General features: G+C 45.9%; 1 protein-coding gene across 1 annotated transcript in view; it reads left to right on the top strand.

Annotated features, from left to right (window-relative positions):
- Window positions 1-18,438, top strand: part of LOC147726626 (5'-nucleotidase-like) — a 1,080,701-nt gene that overhangs the window by 655,959 nt on the left and 406,304 nt on the right. The window contains exon 6 of the mRNA XM_086962959.1: window positions 6,458-6,605. Within this exon, the coding sequence (XP_086819085.1) occupies window positions 6,458-6,605 (148 nt within the window). The remainder of the gene's footprint in view (window positions 1-6,457; window positions 6,606-18,438) is intronic.

Genomic DNA, 18,438 nt, shown 5'->3' with positions numbered 1-18,438 from the left:
TTCAGGTCTGTCTTGTTATCGGCAAGTTGTTGCCATGCCTTTCTTTCTCAAAATCTGACACCAGAGAGCCTGGTGGTAAAGGTGTTCTCAAGCAAAGTGAACTCCAACGCTTCCCCTCTACTCCACCTGCTGAGAATTTAAAGAAATAGAGAAATTCGAGAAACACATTTTCCCCTCTATCAACCTTCCACTGAGGTCAGTGAATGCCAACTAACTTCTAAGCCCTAGTCTTCAGCGCTTTGCAGTACAGTGGCACATGTTTTACTTACTGTTCCAGGTGACCATCAGGCATCGCTTAGGCTATTCAGGACTGTTGCGTTGCTGCGTAGTTTGTCATGCCTTCTGGCTTGAACACGGTATACACCTGTTACAACGCAACTTTTACAACTACCTACCATTACAACGCAACTTTTACAACGCATACCATTACAACGCATTGCGCTGGGGGGCGCTCTAGGATAGGGTATAAGTTTAATTTACTATCCAACACCTTCCCTAGTGTCCACGGGGACTGGAGTTGGAATAGTAAATTATACTTACCACTATCCAGCACCTCTAAGCGCTATGCGTTGTAATGGTATGCGTTGTAATGGTCGCGTTGTAATGGTAGGTAGTTGTAATGGTATGCGTTGTAACATGGTACATCCTTGAACACGATCAACTGTTTAGGTCGAGCAATTGACTCTAGTGAGCCTCTTTAATGTTCTGCCTGAATAAGGACTAGGGTCTTCGCTGGGAATTGCCAAGCATTATTACTGCTGTTTGACTGCTCTCACCTTCTTGGTGAGAAAGAGGGCATGGCCTTGGATCAGTTCAAGGAGAGCCAAGCCACAGCATATTCCTTGGGTCTTTCTGCTCCCACAAGGCCATTCCAGCAACAGAGTTTTTATTTTCACCCGCACCAGTCTTCTGCAGCAGGCCTTCCACCCCTTTTGTGACTGAGGCTTTGGTTTTCAGGACAGCAGGAACAACATGCAGTAGAGTCCCATCCAACAAGAGGTGGAGGCCTTTTTGGCCAAGAGGCCTTTTAGAGGGTTCTGGCCTCTGAAGTAGGAACTGGCTGTTCCTCCTGCCACTTAGAGCAGATAAGCTTTTGATCTATTTTGGATCTTTGACTTCTCAACATATTTGAGCCAAAGGACACATTCAAGGTACTCATGCTAGCCAAGGTCCTGTCTGCCCGACCAATGCCACAATCCCATAGAGTGGGCAGTGGCATTATCCTGCTAGATGATTATATCCATATTCCTGTCCCACATACTCACATACACTACCTGCTGTTAGCTGCAGGCCAGGATCATTTTCATTTTGCAGTTCTCTTGTGTGGCCTCACCAGCGTCCTTAGATGTTCACAAAATTGATGGTGGCGGTTGCACCACACATTTGGAGATTGTGGTACCATTATTCCCCAAGTGCCAAAGTCCCACAGAGTGCTGCACAGATGCTCCCATTTATCTGAGCTGTTCTGGATACAGTATGGTTTAGTGCCTTTGGTACGAAACAGAGAGTCCAGGAAAGTCATGCTATGATCTCAATATTTCAGTCATATCAGGCTGACATGCAGGCTCTGCAATAGGATCTCAAAAGATCTGCAGTGGTGGCTACTAGACTGCGATCGGCTCAGTGGCAGGTCCCTCCCCCCACCCAGAGGTGACGGTGTTCGCTGCTACATCACTACTGGTTTGGTGAGGCCATCTGGTAGAGGAGGGAATAAAAGGCCTCTGATTTCCAGAGGAGTCTCGACTCTACACCTATTTGTTGAAGTTGAGGGTGAATTGCTTGGCATTGAAGGCCTTCCTGCCCACTGTCAGAGAAAGGCTGGTGCAGGTGTTCCTGGACAACACCACCTCCATGTGGTACTGCAACAAGCAGGACAGGGTGGGATCTTGGGTCCTGTCAGGAAGCTCTTGGACACTGGAAGTGGCTGGACCACCAAGGAATCTTTCTAGTGGTAAACCACCTGGCAAGATCTTTTAATGCCAGGGCAGAGAAACTCAGCCTGGGGTGCCTAGCAGGTCGTGAATGACAGTTGCACCCGAAGTGGCACAGGTTATCTTCCAGCAATGAGGATAACCCTAGCCAGATGTTTCCACTACCTCTGAGAATGCACAATGTCGCCATGTTTGCGTATTGGAGTTTCGAAAGGATCTCCTTGACACGCTTCCATTTAGAGTGGAGCTCGATGCTCCTGTATGCTTCCCCTCCACAGCCTTTCCTGCCTGGAGTTCTGAAGAAGACCAGGAATGACTAGGCTTACGTCAGTTAGTTGCACTGGATTAGGTCAGGTGAATGTGGTACTCGGGCCACCTGGGCATGAGCATCTTTCCTCAGATCGAGCTGCCACAAAAGGAGAATCTTCTGCTGCAGTAGGGCAGGGTACTGCAGAATTCTATCCATTCTAGGAGATTGAGTGGCGGCAGTCCCTCCACACAATCTTTGTATGCCAGTTGTTGGGACAGGTTTCTGGATTGATGCAGCATTTGGCAAACTGACCCATGCCAAGCAAATTTGTTTGCAGTTTTATTGTTGTTTTGTCCCTGGCCCAGCAAGGACTCGCTTTGGGCACTGTAAAGGACTACTTATTGGCTCTTTCAGATAAGCTGGCGTTAAGCACCCAAGCTTCCTTTTTGCTGAAAGTGGTTACTCCATTTCCTGTGGAGCAGGCTATCACCTTTTCACATACTTTGCTCCACCTCATCCCTCTAAGGAGGAAGAGAGACTCCATCATTTTAACTCTAACAGGGCACTGAGTTTTTTTAATGCACTGAAGAGAATCGGATGGATGATCAGCTCTTTGTAAGGTGCCCTGGAGCAAAGAAGGGTAAGGCAGTGCTAAAACAGACCATCTCAATATAATGTTTTCTACATAAAGAGCTGCAACGCACTGGTGAAGAAGCAGCCGCCAGAGGACTCTGGTGTGCATTCCACTGTGTTAGCACATGGAACACCTATGCTGGTCAAACGGCAACATGGACGTTTTTTCACACGTTCACGAAGCACTACCTGTCTAGGCTGTCAGGTCCGTCAAGAGTGGCATTTTACCCGCTCGATCCTGCAGGACTTTTGAGCCTGTTCACACACACCCCACCTGGGGAGGTACTGCTCTTGTATCTGTTACCAAAATTAGGAATTTGAGGTTAAAAGTATCCATCAGAAGAACAAGTTGCTTACCTTCGGTAATGATCTGTCTGGTGAATGCTTGATCTAACTACAGATTCCTCACTGACACCCCTGCCTCCCCATTCTGTTAACTGGACGATTTTTCCTTCTAAAAAGATTTGAATTAAGAGATCTGCTCAGTGGTTGTGCATATCTGCCAATGGGCACCATGCCTGGGGGCGCAGATAGCCTAGAACGCAGGTGATGTCCGCTTGCATAGGTGTCACTTTTTTGTTGCTCTGCTTGTCACTCTTGGAGCAGAACAGTGTTCACTCAGAGTTGCACAGCACCACCTAGCGGCTTGCAGGAGTGCCGCTTGAAAGTTTTAGATCCAGTCTGTCACCTATGGAATAATCACAAGTTGAAGAATCTGCGGTTAGATAGAGAACCAGAAACATGTTATGTTATGTTATGTTATGTTATGTTATGTTATGTTATACTGCATTTCTAAAGCGCGCAGCTACTCAGAGTATCCCGGTGCTGCTACCCTGAACCCCCACCCCCAACTAAACAGAAAGAGCCTCTAAGAGAATGGGCTCAGAACAATAGTGTTTTTAAGTTCTTTTTGAAGACAGCCGGATCAGAAATCCTCCTGAGAGCAAGTGGAAGCTCATTCCAAGCTAGGCCAGCCTTACGAGTGAAAGAGCAGCCACCTAACCTCTGGTGTGAAAAGAGCATGTTCTGGATAAGGAGTTGGTCCGAGGACCGCAAAGTCCTGGAAGGGATATAGAAAGCGAAGCGCTTCTGCAGATAGAGTGGGCCCAATCCATACACGCCAGCATTTTAAATTTCAAACGGGCCTCAACTGGGAGCCAATGAAGGTGGCGAAGATGGACCCTCACGCTCTGTCTGGAAGAGAGACCCAGTAGAAGTCGAGCAGCCGCAATTTGGATTACCTGTAATTTTTTTATCAGATAGCCCGGACATCCCACTAAGAGAGCGTTGGAGTAATCCAACCACGAGAGGATCAATGCCCGGACTACTGTTTCTTTGGCCTCCACAGGCAGAAGGGGGAGGAATTTACGCAAGGTTTTAAGTATGCCAAAGCAGGTCCCTGTAAGTTTTTTGACATGCGTCGCAAAATTCAGATTTTCCTCAAACCAGACCCTCAAGTTTTTTGCAAGGCCCTTGTCTGATTGGGGGGGGGTGGAAAGTCTGGAGGCCACAGACTAGTTCTAAAACCCACAGGAGCACCTCCGACTTCTCCTCGTTGCACTTGAGTTGTGCATTGGGCAACCAGCGAAACACTGCGGAAACATAGCGCAGAGCCGTGCTAACCGAGTCCTCGCCCCTTCTCCAGGTAAACAATAACTGCGTGTCATCCGCATAGGCCATCACCCTAGCCCCCAGTGACTCCGCCAGGTAAACCAGGGGAGTCACAAAGATGTTAAACAAAAGAGGGCTAAGGGAAGAGCCCTGCGGGACACCAGTGGAGAGAGGGGAGGGGGGCGAGGCAAACGGGGGGAGCCAGACTTGCTGTGACCTACCCTCCAGAAAGGATTGCAGCCAGCTCCACACCGTACCCGAAATGCCGATGTCGGCAAGTCGATGAAGGAGAAGAGAGTGGGGAACCGTATCGAATGCCGCCGAGAGATCCAGCATCACCAAAGCTGCTCTCCCGCCGGCATCCAAACAGTCCCTGATAGCCTCAGCCACCTCCAGCAGTGCCGACTCTGTGCTATGGGCGGGCCGGAATCCTAATTGCGCAGGTTGAAGCGCGCCCGACTTCGTCACATAGTTGGTTAACTGCAAAGTGACCGCCTTTTCGCAGACCTTGGCCAAACTAGGCAAAAGAGAGATGGGTCTATAATTACCGGGAAGCGAGGGGTCAAGTTTGGGCGTTTTAAGTAATGGAAGTTAGAGGGCCTGCTTCCAAGCAAGCTGAACGTGCGCCTCGCGAAGCGACTGGTTAATCAGAATATTGACTTCTGAATTAACCATGTCGGCTAGACCAGCTAGCAACCGAGCCGCGCAAGGATCCTTAGGGGAACCAGATTTCAACGCCCCAAGGATTTTGCGGGAGGCCAAGATATCAATGGGGCAAAAGGCCGAGAAGGAGTGATCAGGGTCCTTCGCCACACTAAGCCACCATTGGGGCCGGGGAGGCATCAGGTTTTTTTGGAAAAGAGTCTTGAATATCCCTGATTTTCTCCCTAAAGTGATTGGACAGAGTATTTGCCCAGATGACTGAGGGCGAATAGGTTTGTAACTTGTTTAACTGGATTGAATAGCTGAAAAGGATACCTCTATGGCCACACTTGAATCAGATCAAATTTGATGAGGCTAGAGATATTAAAAGGCGAGAAAATCAATAAATGATTCATCTGATTCTGCCTTCACACACCTGACCCCTAGGAAAAACTATCCCTTCCCTTCTACCGTTGCTTCCCCGTCGCTCTGACCTTCCCACCCTGTTCATCGATGGGGCATCTGGTCTGTGTGTATAAATGTTCGTTTCTGACCAAGGTGATGTTATTTCCTCCATGCTTGGAATCGCTGTTGGATTGATATTAAGTGCTGAAGTCCACTACCTTGAACCACTATTACATTAAAGACACTTCATAGACCTATCACTATATATATTAGATAGGTATAGGTATAAAGGTACTAAAGGTAATACTGTCTCTTTCTCTTTAGGTAGTAAAGGTACTAAATGTGGTCTGCATTGTCAGTTATAAAAAACACAGGCATTGACCCCAACCCCTTTACCCTAAGCCTACCACCTTACCTGTATCCTAAATCCACCCCTCCTCATTAGCTTAACCCTTCTTCATACCATAAACCTGGGCATAAGACTAACACGTGCCCTAAATCTTATCCTTGCTGCAACCTTAATCCTGAACCATCCCTTAATCCTACATTTCAATTTAGGACAAATTATAGACCTTACCATACACTAAAACATAATCATTGTCCTACCCCTGTTTCTGTATCTTAGCCTAAGTCATCACTACCCATAACCCTATAATTACATCCTAATGCTTATCTTCATTAATGTAGCGTCATTCTCAGTAGTACTGTTGTTGTGGTACTTATGATGTAGTGTAGGTAAATGTAGTGAATATGAGTTAGTAGGGGTGCATTGCTGAGTTATGCAGGCCCTCTTCTGCTTTCAAAGGATATGCTTACATGATAAAATGACTACAAACAAAACGTAATCAAAAGTAAAAGAAATTGTTGTTAGTGGTCTACAATTTATCCATGTTTAACACCTAAATGTTTGTTTTAAAGTACTTAATTTTTTCAGTGCATGGTCTAATACCAGTCATTGACAACAGTATTTTGTGTTCAATTTCAGATATCTTCAAGTGGCAGGAATTGAATTTGGATTCTATCCAAATGCAGAGCCTGGGTGTCGGATTGTTGAAGGATCTGTAAAGATTCAAGGAGAGGACATCGATAAAAATAAATCTTATTTGATTGCCATTAAAGAATATCTAGCACATGTAAGTATTGGTGACATTTCTCACAAATGTGTGCCCAACTCCATGGCTCATAACAAGTTAAACAAGATGTTGCAGTTAATTTATAAATCAGTGTCCATTTTAACATCAATTTGTTCTTGTTGTTTTGATCTTATTTTTTAAATGTGTTCACCAGCCCATCTAACACATTCGCTGACCAGTCTATTCACCCTCCCTTTGCTTTAGAGATCATAAATGCTGTACTTTGTGTACATTGCCTCTATTTTGAGAAGAAAAGTTTACATCGCCTTTGAAATTAATTACCCTCCTCTACATTTTATTGCTCCCATTTACCTCACCTCAATCCCATTTGGACCTATGGTCTGTACGCACAGTGGCCTACTTCTGAGCTTGAGGTAATACATGAAACGGTCCTAAAAGATCGATTCCTACACATTCTCACACCTCTTTCAAAAACTCCACCTCAGCCATGCTTTGCAATCTATAATTCAAGCCTTTGACACTCTGCTGCCACACTACACATCCTTTCTCTTGATAGCTCTTACTTATTCTGCGTCACCAATATTTTTCCCGTATGTTCTCTTTGTTAAATGTCATTCTCAAATGACCTTGGTGCATGACGTTCAACAACCTTTCTCTAATCTCCATCAGTAGAAGTAGCATCACACATTCATTAGAAAGCTTTGCTTCTTCTTTTCTATATGGTTGCAAGGTTACATAAACCTTTCCTTCCCTAAGCCAACCCTTCCATATCAATTATGTTCCACATTTCTACTTGAAGTATCCTCTGACACCCAAATTATGTCGACAACTTGAAATTTGTTAGTAGGTTCCACCACACTGTACCAACTTTTTTCTGTTTGCACAGTGCCCTTTGACAAGCAGTCGATACTCCTACTTGTTAAACCTGAAATGCAAACTACAATATTCTGATGGATACTTCTAACTCTAGATTCCTCACCTTAAGAATATACCCAGATGCCAGACTGAATCAGCAAGATTTAAATAGCAGTGCTCCCGAATGCCAATAGGTGGCGCCATGTGGCTCTGTGTTGACTTCGTTCCACCCTGAAAGTGGCGATGGAGCCACATAAAAGTGCCACCCCTGCACATAGACGTCAGTTCCTTTCTTTCTGTGCTTTTGCATGTGAATCCAGAACTTACACCCTACTTTTTCCTTGTCAGTTTTCCAAAAATTTAGCTTTTTCCAGTGTGTAAGGGAACTATGTCCCCTCCTAAAATCAGTACGTGTCCTGCAGCCACATAGATGCTACTTCGCGACTGAAAATCTGGAGCGACTGGAGCATTTTTGCGTGCTCCCCTTCGACCTCTCCTGTGCCCCTCGAGTATTCACAAAAGTAATGTCGGTGTTCACAGCATACCTTTAAATGTTGGTGATTCCAGTTTTCCCCTACCTTGATGGCTGGCTTTTGAATGCTGGCTCGCCAAAGTCAGTTGTAGACCACCTCAAGATGATGGCACTATCTATGTGCCGAAGTCACACCTGACTCGTTTCCAGTAATTTCTTTTCATCTGAGCCATTCTGGAGATGGTACCGTTGCATGCTTTTTTACTAGAGGGAAGACTTCCGGACATTAAGGCTATGATTCTTAAGTTTAAGCCTTTGACCTGGGTTTGTCTGAGAGTAGCTCTGAAGCTTCTGTCCTAATTGGCATCCTGTGTCCTGCTTCTTGACTATGCCAGGTGGCATATGTGGACCCTACATTGGTACCTGATGTCTCAGTGAGTCCAGTAAAGGGTACCCTGGCAGATTCTGGCCAGACTTCAAAGGAGACTGCAAAAGACCTGCAGTGGTGGCTTCTTGGCCGCAGTTCGCCCAGCTACAGACCCCTTTAACTGTCCCACCCAGAGCTGACGGAATCAGGAGGTCATCTGGGAGATGTAGAGACTGTGGTCTCTGGCGGGATCTGTCTCTTCATTAACTTTGTTGGAGTTGCATGCCATTGGCCTGGCGCTCAAAGCCTTCTTACCATCCATTAGGGAGCTGTCATTATTATTGGTGACCTCAAGTGCCTGAACTAAAGTGGGAATTTTTAATGCTATTATCTTGGTGTAAAATATAGTTACTAACGGATCCCTAACTGCTTTTGTGGTAACATTTTCAAACTCTCATCTTACCTCCTGATACTCTCAAAGAAGCCCCATACATGTTTGCTTTATTGAAACACAAATATTTGATGCAGCGCTACCAATTTTGGTGGCTTCCTGAAAATATTTGATTTTCAAGTCTTGATATTGTCTCCTGGAACTCATCAAGTTGTTAGTATCCGTGAGGTTTATACATTGTTAAATAGTTTAATATCTCCAGAGCTTCCATACCTAGTTAGGTCTAGTAAGCACCCACTTCTACCTACCTTGAATGTAAACCATCAGTGTTACCCAGATAGGAATGATATGCCATGAACCTTTTGGTCCACCTTATTAGTGTTTCACCAGGGTATTGTAGAACTTTTGGTAGTGGAGTCACTGCTTGAATATTGTGAGGTACCGGGTTTTTATGGACCCGGCGGTGCCAGGGAGAACACCCAAAGACCTCGAGTCCTTCCTGTTTCAGACTACAGAAACACAGAGTCTTCTAGGTGAAGTCAAAGATCGTATTTATTGGCTGCAACCAGTAACAGGTATCCTAGAAGTACAACAGCATGTATGTTCTCAGGAGACTGCTAGTTTTTACAGAACCAGCCTTCTCTTTTTATACGAAATAATGAGCTTCAGGCAAACATTCCCTGTTTTACAGTTGACCATACAAATATTTTTACTACAAAGAAAAAGCAGAGTCATGATGACAAGCTCACATTTCAGTTTGTCCAGCTCGTGATAGATTACCCGGCAAGGCCCAGAACTTTCATCAGATATCGACAGACCCCTAATAAAATCGGGCACCTCCTCCTTGTAAAACAGGTCATAAAGAAGAAATAGGGACAGGTGTGTGTGAGATTAGACATAGCTTGTGTGCGATGAACGGTTTATGACATGTTGTGCCGTGATACTAATCTCGTTCGGCCACTGGGAGAGGAACTGCCCGACCAGGTTTGGCTTGAGGCAGTGGAGTCAGCTCGCCCAGGTCACAAAGGAGTCAGCAAAGCTGTACGTGTCCTTTCAGATCGAATTCGGCCTTAGTGATTTGGCTATGTAAGGGCAATCACAAAATGGATGCCGCTTCACAAAATGGAACCCGAGAGTTCAAGACGAAAACTACGATTTCAGGGTGATTTCGTTACTCGATCATGACGAAAATGCTTAGGTATAGTATTTAAGCCATTTCCGGTTTGCTAGTACCTAAATCGTCATGGTACAATAATATTTATGACACGAGTGCAGAGCTTCGGTACCACACAATAGCAGAGTCCAGAATATAAAGTACTACAATTGTTATAGTATAAGCAGTACGGTAATGGAAGTAATTCTTGAGTTACTCTCAACTGCTGGGAGTATCAGATGGAGCTGTATAAGACGCCAGATAAAAATGTAAGAATGTAAGAAGTGACAATGTTGTTGATCAGTGAGAATGTCCAAATCTTCTCCAGATTCAGGAGACGGGCAACATAGCGGAAAGTGTTGGAAATATGAATTCATCACAGGCAGGTGTCCCAGGTGGGTTACCGTCTATACTCTATAAGGAAAACTCATTATGGTGGGCTAATGTTCTAAGCCCTCTTTTTAAATGGTACAATACCAGATTCTTGGTGATGGGCTGTAATTAAATCCATCTATAAGAAGGGATCCTATGATGACCCTGAAAATTATCTGCTGATGTCCCTGCTCTATGTGGTATCCAGGATTTATGCCCAAACACTACTGATTGCTCTAAAAGCCTGGGCCTTCAGCAGTGGATGTACTCCATGTGTGTCCTCATGTAATGTAACTGGTGATATGTGTAGCGCTCTGCTACCTGATACGGTTCGGGTCTAGTTCACGCTATATAAAACTCAGCAAAAAATAAATAAATAAAAAAAACCCGAAAGAGCAAGGGGGTTTCAGGCCAGGCTATTCCACAAATGATCACCGTTTTGCTCTGTGGGGTGGTGTGGAGAGCAGTTGGTTCAGGGGAGGAAACTATCTTGCAGTTTTGTTGAGTTCAGGACCTCTTTCGATAGAGTTAATTGTGGGCTCCTATTGGATAAGCTGGCATTTTGGGGCATTGACTGAGATCTTTTGGAAATGATATAGCAACTGCATGAGAATAATTGGGTACTGGTTGATTTGCATGGCCTAGACTCAGTCTCAGTGAATAATGGATTGGGGCAAGGTTGCGTGCTAATCCCCTTGTTCTTTAGCCTTTACAACACAGATCTTCCTGAGATGCGAGGCAGTTCAAATTACTTCTCCCCAAAAATAGGCGGGATCAATACCCATTGTCTGATGAATGTAGACAACTTGGTCCTGCTGCACTACACCCAAATTGGGTTGAAGAGAAAGCTAGAAACCTTACACACTTATTGCAGAAAGAACTTCCTCAAAATAAACACAGAGAAAACTAAAACTGGGATTTTTTTCAAAGCGGAAGGTGGAGTTTGCTTTCTTTTTGAATAATGCCCCACTAGAGCAGGTTGAAGATGTTAAATAGTTTGGGATTACTTTTGCTTGGAACCAGAGGTGGGACAGCTATATGAAGAGGGTAAACACTGAACTTCTAAGTACGTAATTGCACTAAGAAGGTTTGATTTGAGGTGCAGTGGTCTATCAGTAGAACCTTTAAAGAAAGTGATGGTACTGACATTTATACCGCAGGCTTTTTAAGGAGCAGAGTTTTTGTTTTTAGATTGCTTTGGTTGTCACAAGTCACTAGAGGGCCCTTTTTGTAAGGGCCCTCCTGTGTCTCTCAGAAACAATGATTATACAGGCTCTTAGGCTGGAGTTATATCTATCCTCCAGGGCTTTGTTGGCCAGATCACGTACCATTAGATTTGTGCACAACATAATGCATGAAGTTACCAATGACAACATTTCTTGTGCAATGATACAAGACATTGGGCAGTCATCGACTCAGTTATCAAGATCTTTTCTAGTATCAGTACGAAAAATGGGAATGAGCCTCAGTACATCCTTGTTTGCAATTACTCTCAGGGTAAATGTCCTGAGAAGACTTCTCGAAATAAAGCCATGCTAGTTTCTACAATAGCCTATAGGCATTATTTACCCTCCAAAAGCTCAGTAGTCCATTCTTTGGAAGTCCTAAGAACAGAAACCTAATTGCTGTATTTGTCCTACGTTCCAGAAAGGTGGTTGCGATGTACTGGTCTTCCGCTTCCCGGAGGTATTGACCATGACCAGAGAATAGATTATTTTTAAAATAGTCTTGGGTGATAACGGCTACTGTTTCTACACTTTAAAAATGAAGTATTGTGTTGTCCATTTGTTGTTAGATTGTACCGTCTTTTAAGTGAAAGGAAAAATAACTTATGCCCTCTTTTCTAAGGCCTGCAGTTAGATCACGTAGCAAAGCACTCTGCACTTGATTTGGTATGAACCACTTTGATTTTGTGGTTTCAATTGCTCGATACATTTAACTACAAAAATAGAATTTCTAAAGTCTTGTGTATATTGATGTGGATTATATTTAGGGCTCCCGGTTTTATGGTATTTATATTTTTGTCATTTCCATCTGTATTTATCCATATTTTTTTTTGTGCTAATTTTATCCGTATTTATCCATATTTATTTTCGGTTTTGTGAAAAATGAAGCTGAAATGTGCATATTTCTGCATTTATTTAACTAGTTAATGTGCACTCGTGCCTGAACGTCTGACAGGTTTCAATGATATATGCACACTCAGATGGTAAAATATGCACTTGTAAGAAAATATTAATTTTAGTATCAAGGCTGTGCAAATCTACTTCCATTTAAGGCTCTTTACCAAAATCCCTATATTTGTTTAATCCCCCTGCCTGTCAATCCGCACAGCTATTGTCCTGGCAGTAATATCTGACAGTATATAGAATCACTCAAAACAACCCAATTTCCATTTTTATCCACATTTAAAAATAAATACAGACAGGAAAAATGGTTTTCTGTCTGTATTTATTTGTGAAAATAAGTAAAAACGAAAAACAGGGAGCCTTAAATATATGTTAATGATGATCTGTGGTATCAAAACATAAATATGATTCTTATGAGGTTTCCTATTCTTTTATTCTGAATTATTAATATCTCGTGTGTGAGGATGTTTAATTTTTGGGCTGTCTTGCAGTGTCATATTTATCTTCTTTCAAAGATATGGAATTGTAATGTAGATGCTTGAAAGGTTATGTTATGTGTGTGTATATATATATATATATATATATATATGGAAAAGCAATTGCGCAAGCGCTTCGGTGAGGGCTCACCGCAGTATCTCACCCTCCGGTTTGTTTGCGGCCCCAAGCAAGGTTTGAAGACTCCCTCTTGCATTAATGAATGTCGACGCGTTTCGGGGCCAAAACCCGCCCCTTCTTCATAGACTTGATGAGGAAGACGCCACACTCAGCTCACGCTTTCCAAACACGTTTTATTTGGAAAAGTGGGTGTCGTCCGCCCTAAGTGGGTGGAGTTACGGCACCTGGAATCCTGGAGATTGTAGTCCAGTGAACTGAGTAGTTCATTACAACCTTGAGTAGGTTGGCGTTACCTTTCTGTGAATGTCATTAATTTCCTTAAGTAGGAGGCGAGGGCAGAGTCCAAACTTCGCTGAATAAAATTTTAGAAACTGTGCTGGCAGGCGATGACAGTTTTCATCGCCACAGGCTTCAAACACTTGGATGCTTGTTCCGGTGCTGTAGCGGAGCTCCTCACCACGACCCAGGCAGGCCGTCAGGAATGTGGAAAAGCAATTGCGCAAGCGCTTCGGTGAGGGCTCACCGCAGTATCTCACCCTCCGGTTTGTTTGCGGCCCCAAGCAAGGTTTGAAGACTCCCTCTTGCATTAATGAATGTCGACGCGTTTCGGGGCCAAAACCCGCCCCTTCTTCATAGACTTGATGAGGAAGACGCCACACTCAGCTCACGCTTTCCAAACACGTTTTATTTGGAAAAGTGGGTGTCGTCCGCCCTAAGTGGGTGGAGTTACGGCACCTGGAATCCTGGAGATTGTAGTCCAGTGAACTGAGTAGTTCATTACAACCTTGAGTAGGTTGGCGTTACCTTTCTGTGAATGTCATTAATTTCCTTAAGTAGGAGGCGAGGGCAGAGTCCAAACTTCGCTGAATAAAATTTTAGAAACTGTGCTGGCAGGCGATGACAGTTTTCATCGCCACAGGCTTCAAACACTTGGATGCTTGTTCCGGTGCTGTAGCGGAGCTCCTCACCACGACCCAGGCAGGCCGTCAGGAATGTGGAAAAGCAATTGCGCAAGCGCTTCGGTGAGGGCTCACCGCAGTATCTCACCCTCCGGTTTGTTTGCGGCCCCAAGCAAGGTTTGAAGACTCCCTCTTGCATTAATGAATGTCGACGCGTTTCGGGGCCAAAACCCGCCCCTTCTTCATAGACTTGATGAGGAAGACGCCACACTCAGCTCACGCTTTCCAAACACGTTTTATTTGGAAAAGTGGGTGTCGTCCGCCCTAAGTGGGTGGAGTTACGGCACCTGGAATCCTGGAGATTGTAGTCCAGTGAACTGAGTAGTTCATTACAACCTTGAGTAGGTTGGCGTTACCTTTCTGTGAATGTCATTAATTTCCTTAAGTAGGAGGCGAGGGCAGAGTCCAAACTTCGCTGAATAAAATTTTAGAAACTGTGCTGGCAGGCGATGACAGTTTTCATCGCCACAGGCTTCAAACACTTGGATGCTTGTTCCGGTGCTGTAGCGGAGCTCCTCACCACGACCCAGGCAGGCCGTCAGGAATGTGGAAAAGCAATTGCGCAAGCGCTTCGGTGAGGGCTCACCGCAGTATCTCACCCTCCGGTTTGTTTGCGGCCCCAAGCAAGGTTTGAAGACTCCCTCTTGCATTAATGAATGTCGACGCGTTTCGGGGCCAAAACCCGCCCCTTCTTCATAGACTTGATGAGGAAGACGCCACACTCAGCTCACGCTTTCCAAACACGTTTTATTTGGAAAAGTGGGTGTCGTCCGCCCTAAGTGGGTGGAGTTACGGCACCTGGAATCCTGGAGATTGTAGTCCAGTGAACTGAGTAGTTCATTACAACCTTGAGTAGGTTGGCGTTACCTTTCTGTGAATGTCATTAATTTCCTTAAGTAGGAGGCGAGGGCAGAGTCCAAACTTCGCTGAATAAAATTTTAGAAACTGTGCTGGCAGGCGATGACAGTTTTCATCGCCACAGGCTTCAAACACTTGGATGCTTGTTCCGGTGCTGTAGCGGAGCTCCTCACCACGACCCAGGCAGGCCGTCAGGAATGTGGAAAAGCAATTGCGCAAGCGCTTCGGTGAGGGCTCACCGCAGTATCTCACCCTCCGGTTTGTTTGCGGCCCCAAGCAAGGTTTGAAGACTCCCTCTTGCATTAATGAATGTCGACGCGTTTCGGGGCCAAAACCCGCCCCTTCTTCATAGACTTGATGAGGAAGACGCCACACTCAGCTCACGCTTTCCAAACACGTTTTATTTGGAAAAGTGGGTGTCGTCCGCCCTAAGTGGGTGGAGTTACGGCACCTGGAATCCTGGAGATTGTAGTCCAGTGAACTGAGTAGTTCATTACAACCTTGAGTAGGTTGGCGTTACCTTTCTGTGAATGTCATTAATTTCCTTAAGTAGGAGGCGAGGGCAGAGTCCAAACTTCGCTGAATAAAATTTTAGAAACTGTGCTGGCAGGCGATGACAGTTTTCATCGCCACAGGCTTCAAACACTTGGATGCTTGTTCCGGTGCTGTAGCGGAGCTCCTCACCACGACCCAGGCAGGCCGTCAGGAATGTGGAAAAGCAATTGCGCAAGCGCTTCGGTGAGGGCTCACCGCAGTATCTCACCCTCCGGTTTGTTTGCGGCCCCAAGCAAGGTTTGAAGACTCCCTCTTGCATTAATGAATGTCGACGCGTTTCGGGGCCAAAACCCGCCCCTTCTTCATAGACTTGATGAGGAAGACGCCACACTCAGCTCACGCTTTCCAAACACGTTTTATTTGGAAAAGTGGGTGTCGTCCGCCCTAAGTGGGTGGAGTTACGGCACCTGGAATCCTGGAGATTGTAGTCCAGTGAACTGAGTAGTTCATTACAACCTTGAGTAGGTTGGCGTTACCTTTCTGTGAATGTCATTAATTTCCTTAAGTAGGAGGCGAGGGCAGAGTCCAAACTTCGCTGAATAAAATTTTAGAAACTGTGCTGGCAGGCGATGACAGTTTTCATCGCCACAGGCTTCAAACACTTGGATGCTTGTTCCGGTGCTGTAGCGGAGCTCCTCACCACGACCCAGGCAGGCCGTCAGGAATGTGGAAAAGCAATTGCGCAAGTGCTTCGGTGAGGGCTCACCGCAGTATCTCACCCTCCGGTTTGTTTGCGGCCCCAAGCAAGGTTTGAAGACTCCCTCTTGCATTAATGAATGTCGACGCGTTTCGGGGCCAAAACCCGCCCCTTCTTCATAGACTTGATGAGGAAGACGCCACACTCAGCTCACGCTTTCCAAACACGTTTTATTTGGAAAAGTGGGTGTCGTCCGCCCTAAGTGGGTGGAGTTACGGCACCTGGAATCCTGGAGATTGTAGTCCAGTGAACTGAGTAGTTCATTACAACCTTGAGTAGGTTGGCGTTACCTTTCTGTGAATGTCATTAATTTCCTTAAGTAGGAGGCGAGGGCAGAGTCCAAACTTCGCTGAATAAAATTTTAGAAACTGTGCTGGCAGGCGATGACAGTTTTCATCGCCACAGGCTTCAAACACTTGGATGCTTGTTCCGGTGCTGTAGCGGAGCTCCTCACCACGACCCAGGCAGGCCGTCAGGAATGTGGAAAAGCAATTGCGCAAGCGCTTCGGTGAGGGCTCACCGCAGTATCTCACCCTCCGGTTTGTTTGCGGCCCCAAGCAAGGTTTGAAGACTCCCTCTTGCATTAATGAATGTCGACGCGTTTCGGGGCCAAAACCCGCCCCTTCTTCATAGACTTGATGAGGAAGACGCCACACTCAGCTCACGCTTTCCAAACACGTTTTATTTGGAAAAGTGGGTGTCGTCCGCCCTAAGTGGGTGGAGTTACGGCACCTGGAATCCTGGAGATTGTAGTCCAGTGAACTGAGTAGTTCATTACAACCTTGAGTAGGTTGGCGTTACCTTTCTGTGAATGTCATTAATTTCCTTAAGTAGGAGGCGAGGGCAGAGTCCAAACTTCGCTGAATAAAATTTTAGAAACTGTGCTGGCAGGCGATGACAGTTTTCATCGCCACAGGCTTCAAACACTTGGATGCTTGTTCCGGTGCTGTAGCGGAGCTCCTCACCACGACCCAGGCAGGCCGTCAGGAATGTGGAAAAGCAATTGCGCAAGCGCTTCGGTGAGGGCTCACCGCAGTATCTCACCCTCCGGTTTGTTTGCGGCCCCAAGCAAGGTTTGAAGACTCCCTCTTGCATTAATGAATGTCGACGCGTTTCGGGGCCAAAACCCGCCCCTTCTTCATAGACTTGATGAGGAAGACGCCACACTCAGCTCACGCTTTCCAAACACGTTTTATTTGGAAAAGTGGGTGTCGTCCGCCCTAAGTGGGTGGAGTTACGGCACCTGGAATCCTGGAGATTGTAGTCCAGTGAACTGAGTAGTTCATTACAACCTTGAGTAGGTTGGCGTTACCTTTCTGTGAATGTCATTAATTTCCTTAAGTAGGAGGCGAGGGCAGAGTCCAAACTTCGCTGAATAAAATTTTAGAAACTGTGCTGGCAGGCGATGACAGTTTTCATCGCCACAGGCTTCAAACACTTGGATGCTTGTTCCGGTGCTGTAGCGGAGCTCCTCACCACGACCCAGGCAGGCCGTCAGGAATGTGGAAAAGCAATTGCGCAAGCGCTTCGGTGAGGGCTCACCGCAGTATCTCACCCTCCGGTTTGTTTGCGGCCCCAAGCAAGGTTTGAAGACTCCCTCTTGCATTAATGAATGTCGACGTGTTTCGGGGCCAAAACCCGCCCCTTCTTCATAGACTTGATGAGGAAGACGCCACACTCAGCTCACGCTTTCCAAACACGTTTTATTTGGAAAAGTGGGTGTCGTCCGCCCTAAGTGGGTGGAGTTACGGCACCTGGAATCCTGGAGATTGTAGTCCAGTGAACTGAGTAGTTCATTACTGAGGGCGGACGACACCCACTTTTCCAAATAAAACGTGTTTGGAAAGCGTGAGCTGAGTGTGGCGTCTTCCTCATCAAGTCTATGAAGAAGGGGCGGGTTTTGGCCCCGAAACGCGTCGACATTCATTAATGCAAGAGGGAGTCTTCAAACCTTGCTTGGGGCCGCAAACAAACCGGAGGGTGAGATACTGCGGTGAGCCCTCACCGAAGCGCTTGCGCAATTGCTTTTCCACATTCCTGACGGCCTGCCTGGGTCGTGGTGAGGAGCTCCGCTACAGCACCGGAACAAGCATCCAAGTGTTTGAAGCCTGTGGCGATGAAAACTGTCATCGCCTGCCAGCACAGTTTCTAAAATTTATTCAGCGAAGTTTGGACTCTGCCCTCGCCTCCTACTTAAGGAAATTAATGACATTCACAGAAAGGTAACGCCAACCTACTCAAGGTTGTAATGAACTACTCAGTTCACTGGACTACAATCTCCAGGATTCCAGGTGCCGTAACTCCACCCACTTAGGGCGGACGACACCCACTTTTCCAAATAAAACGTGTTTGGAAAGCGTGAGCTGAGTGTGGCGTCTTCCTCATCAAGTCTATGAAGAAGGGGCGGGTTTTGGCCCCGAAACGCGTCGACATTCATTAATGCAAGAGG

This window comes from Lissotriton vulgaris, chromosome 3_1 (assembly GCF_964263255.1).
Source record: "Lissotriton vulgaris chromosome 3_1, aLisVul1.2, whole genome shotgun sequence".
Taxonomy (NCBI): Eukaryota; Metazoa; Chordata; class Amphibia; order Caudata; family Salamandridae; genus Lissotriton; species Lissotriton vulgaris.
The sequence above is the reverse complement of the archived record's forward strand: the minus strand, read 5'-3'. Positions and strand labels throughout refer to the sequence as shown.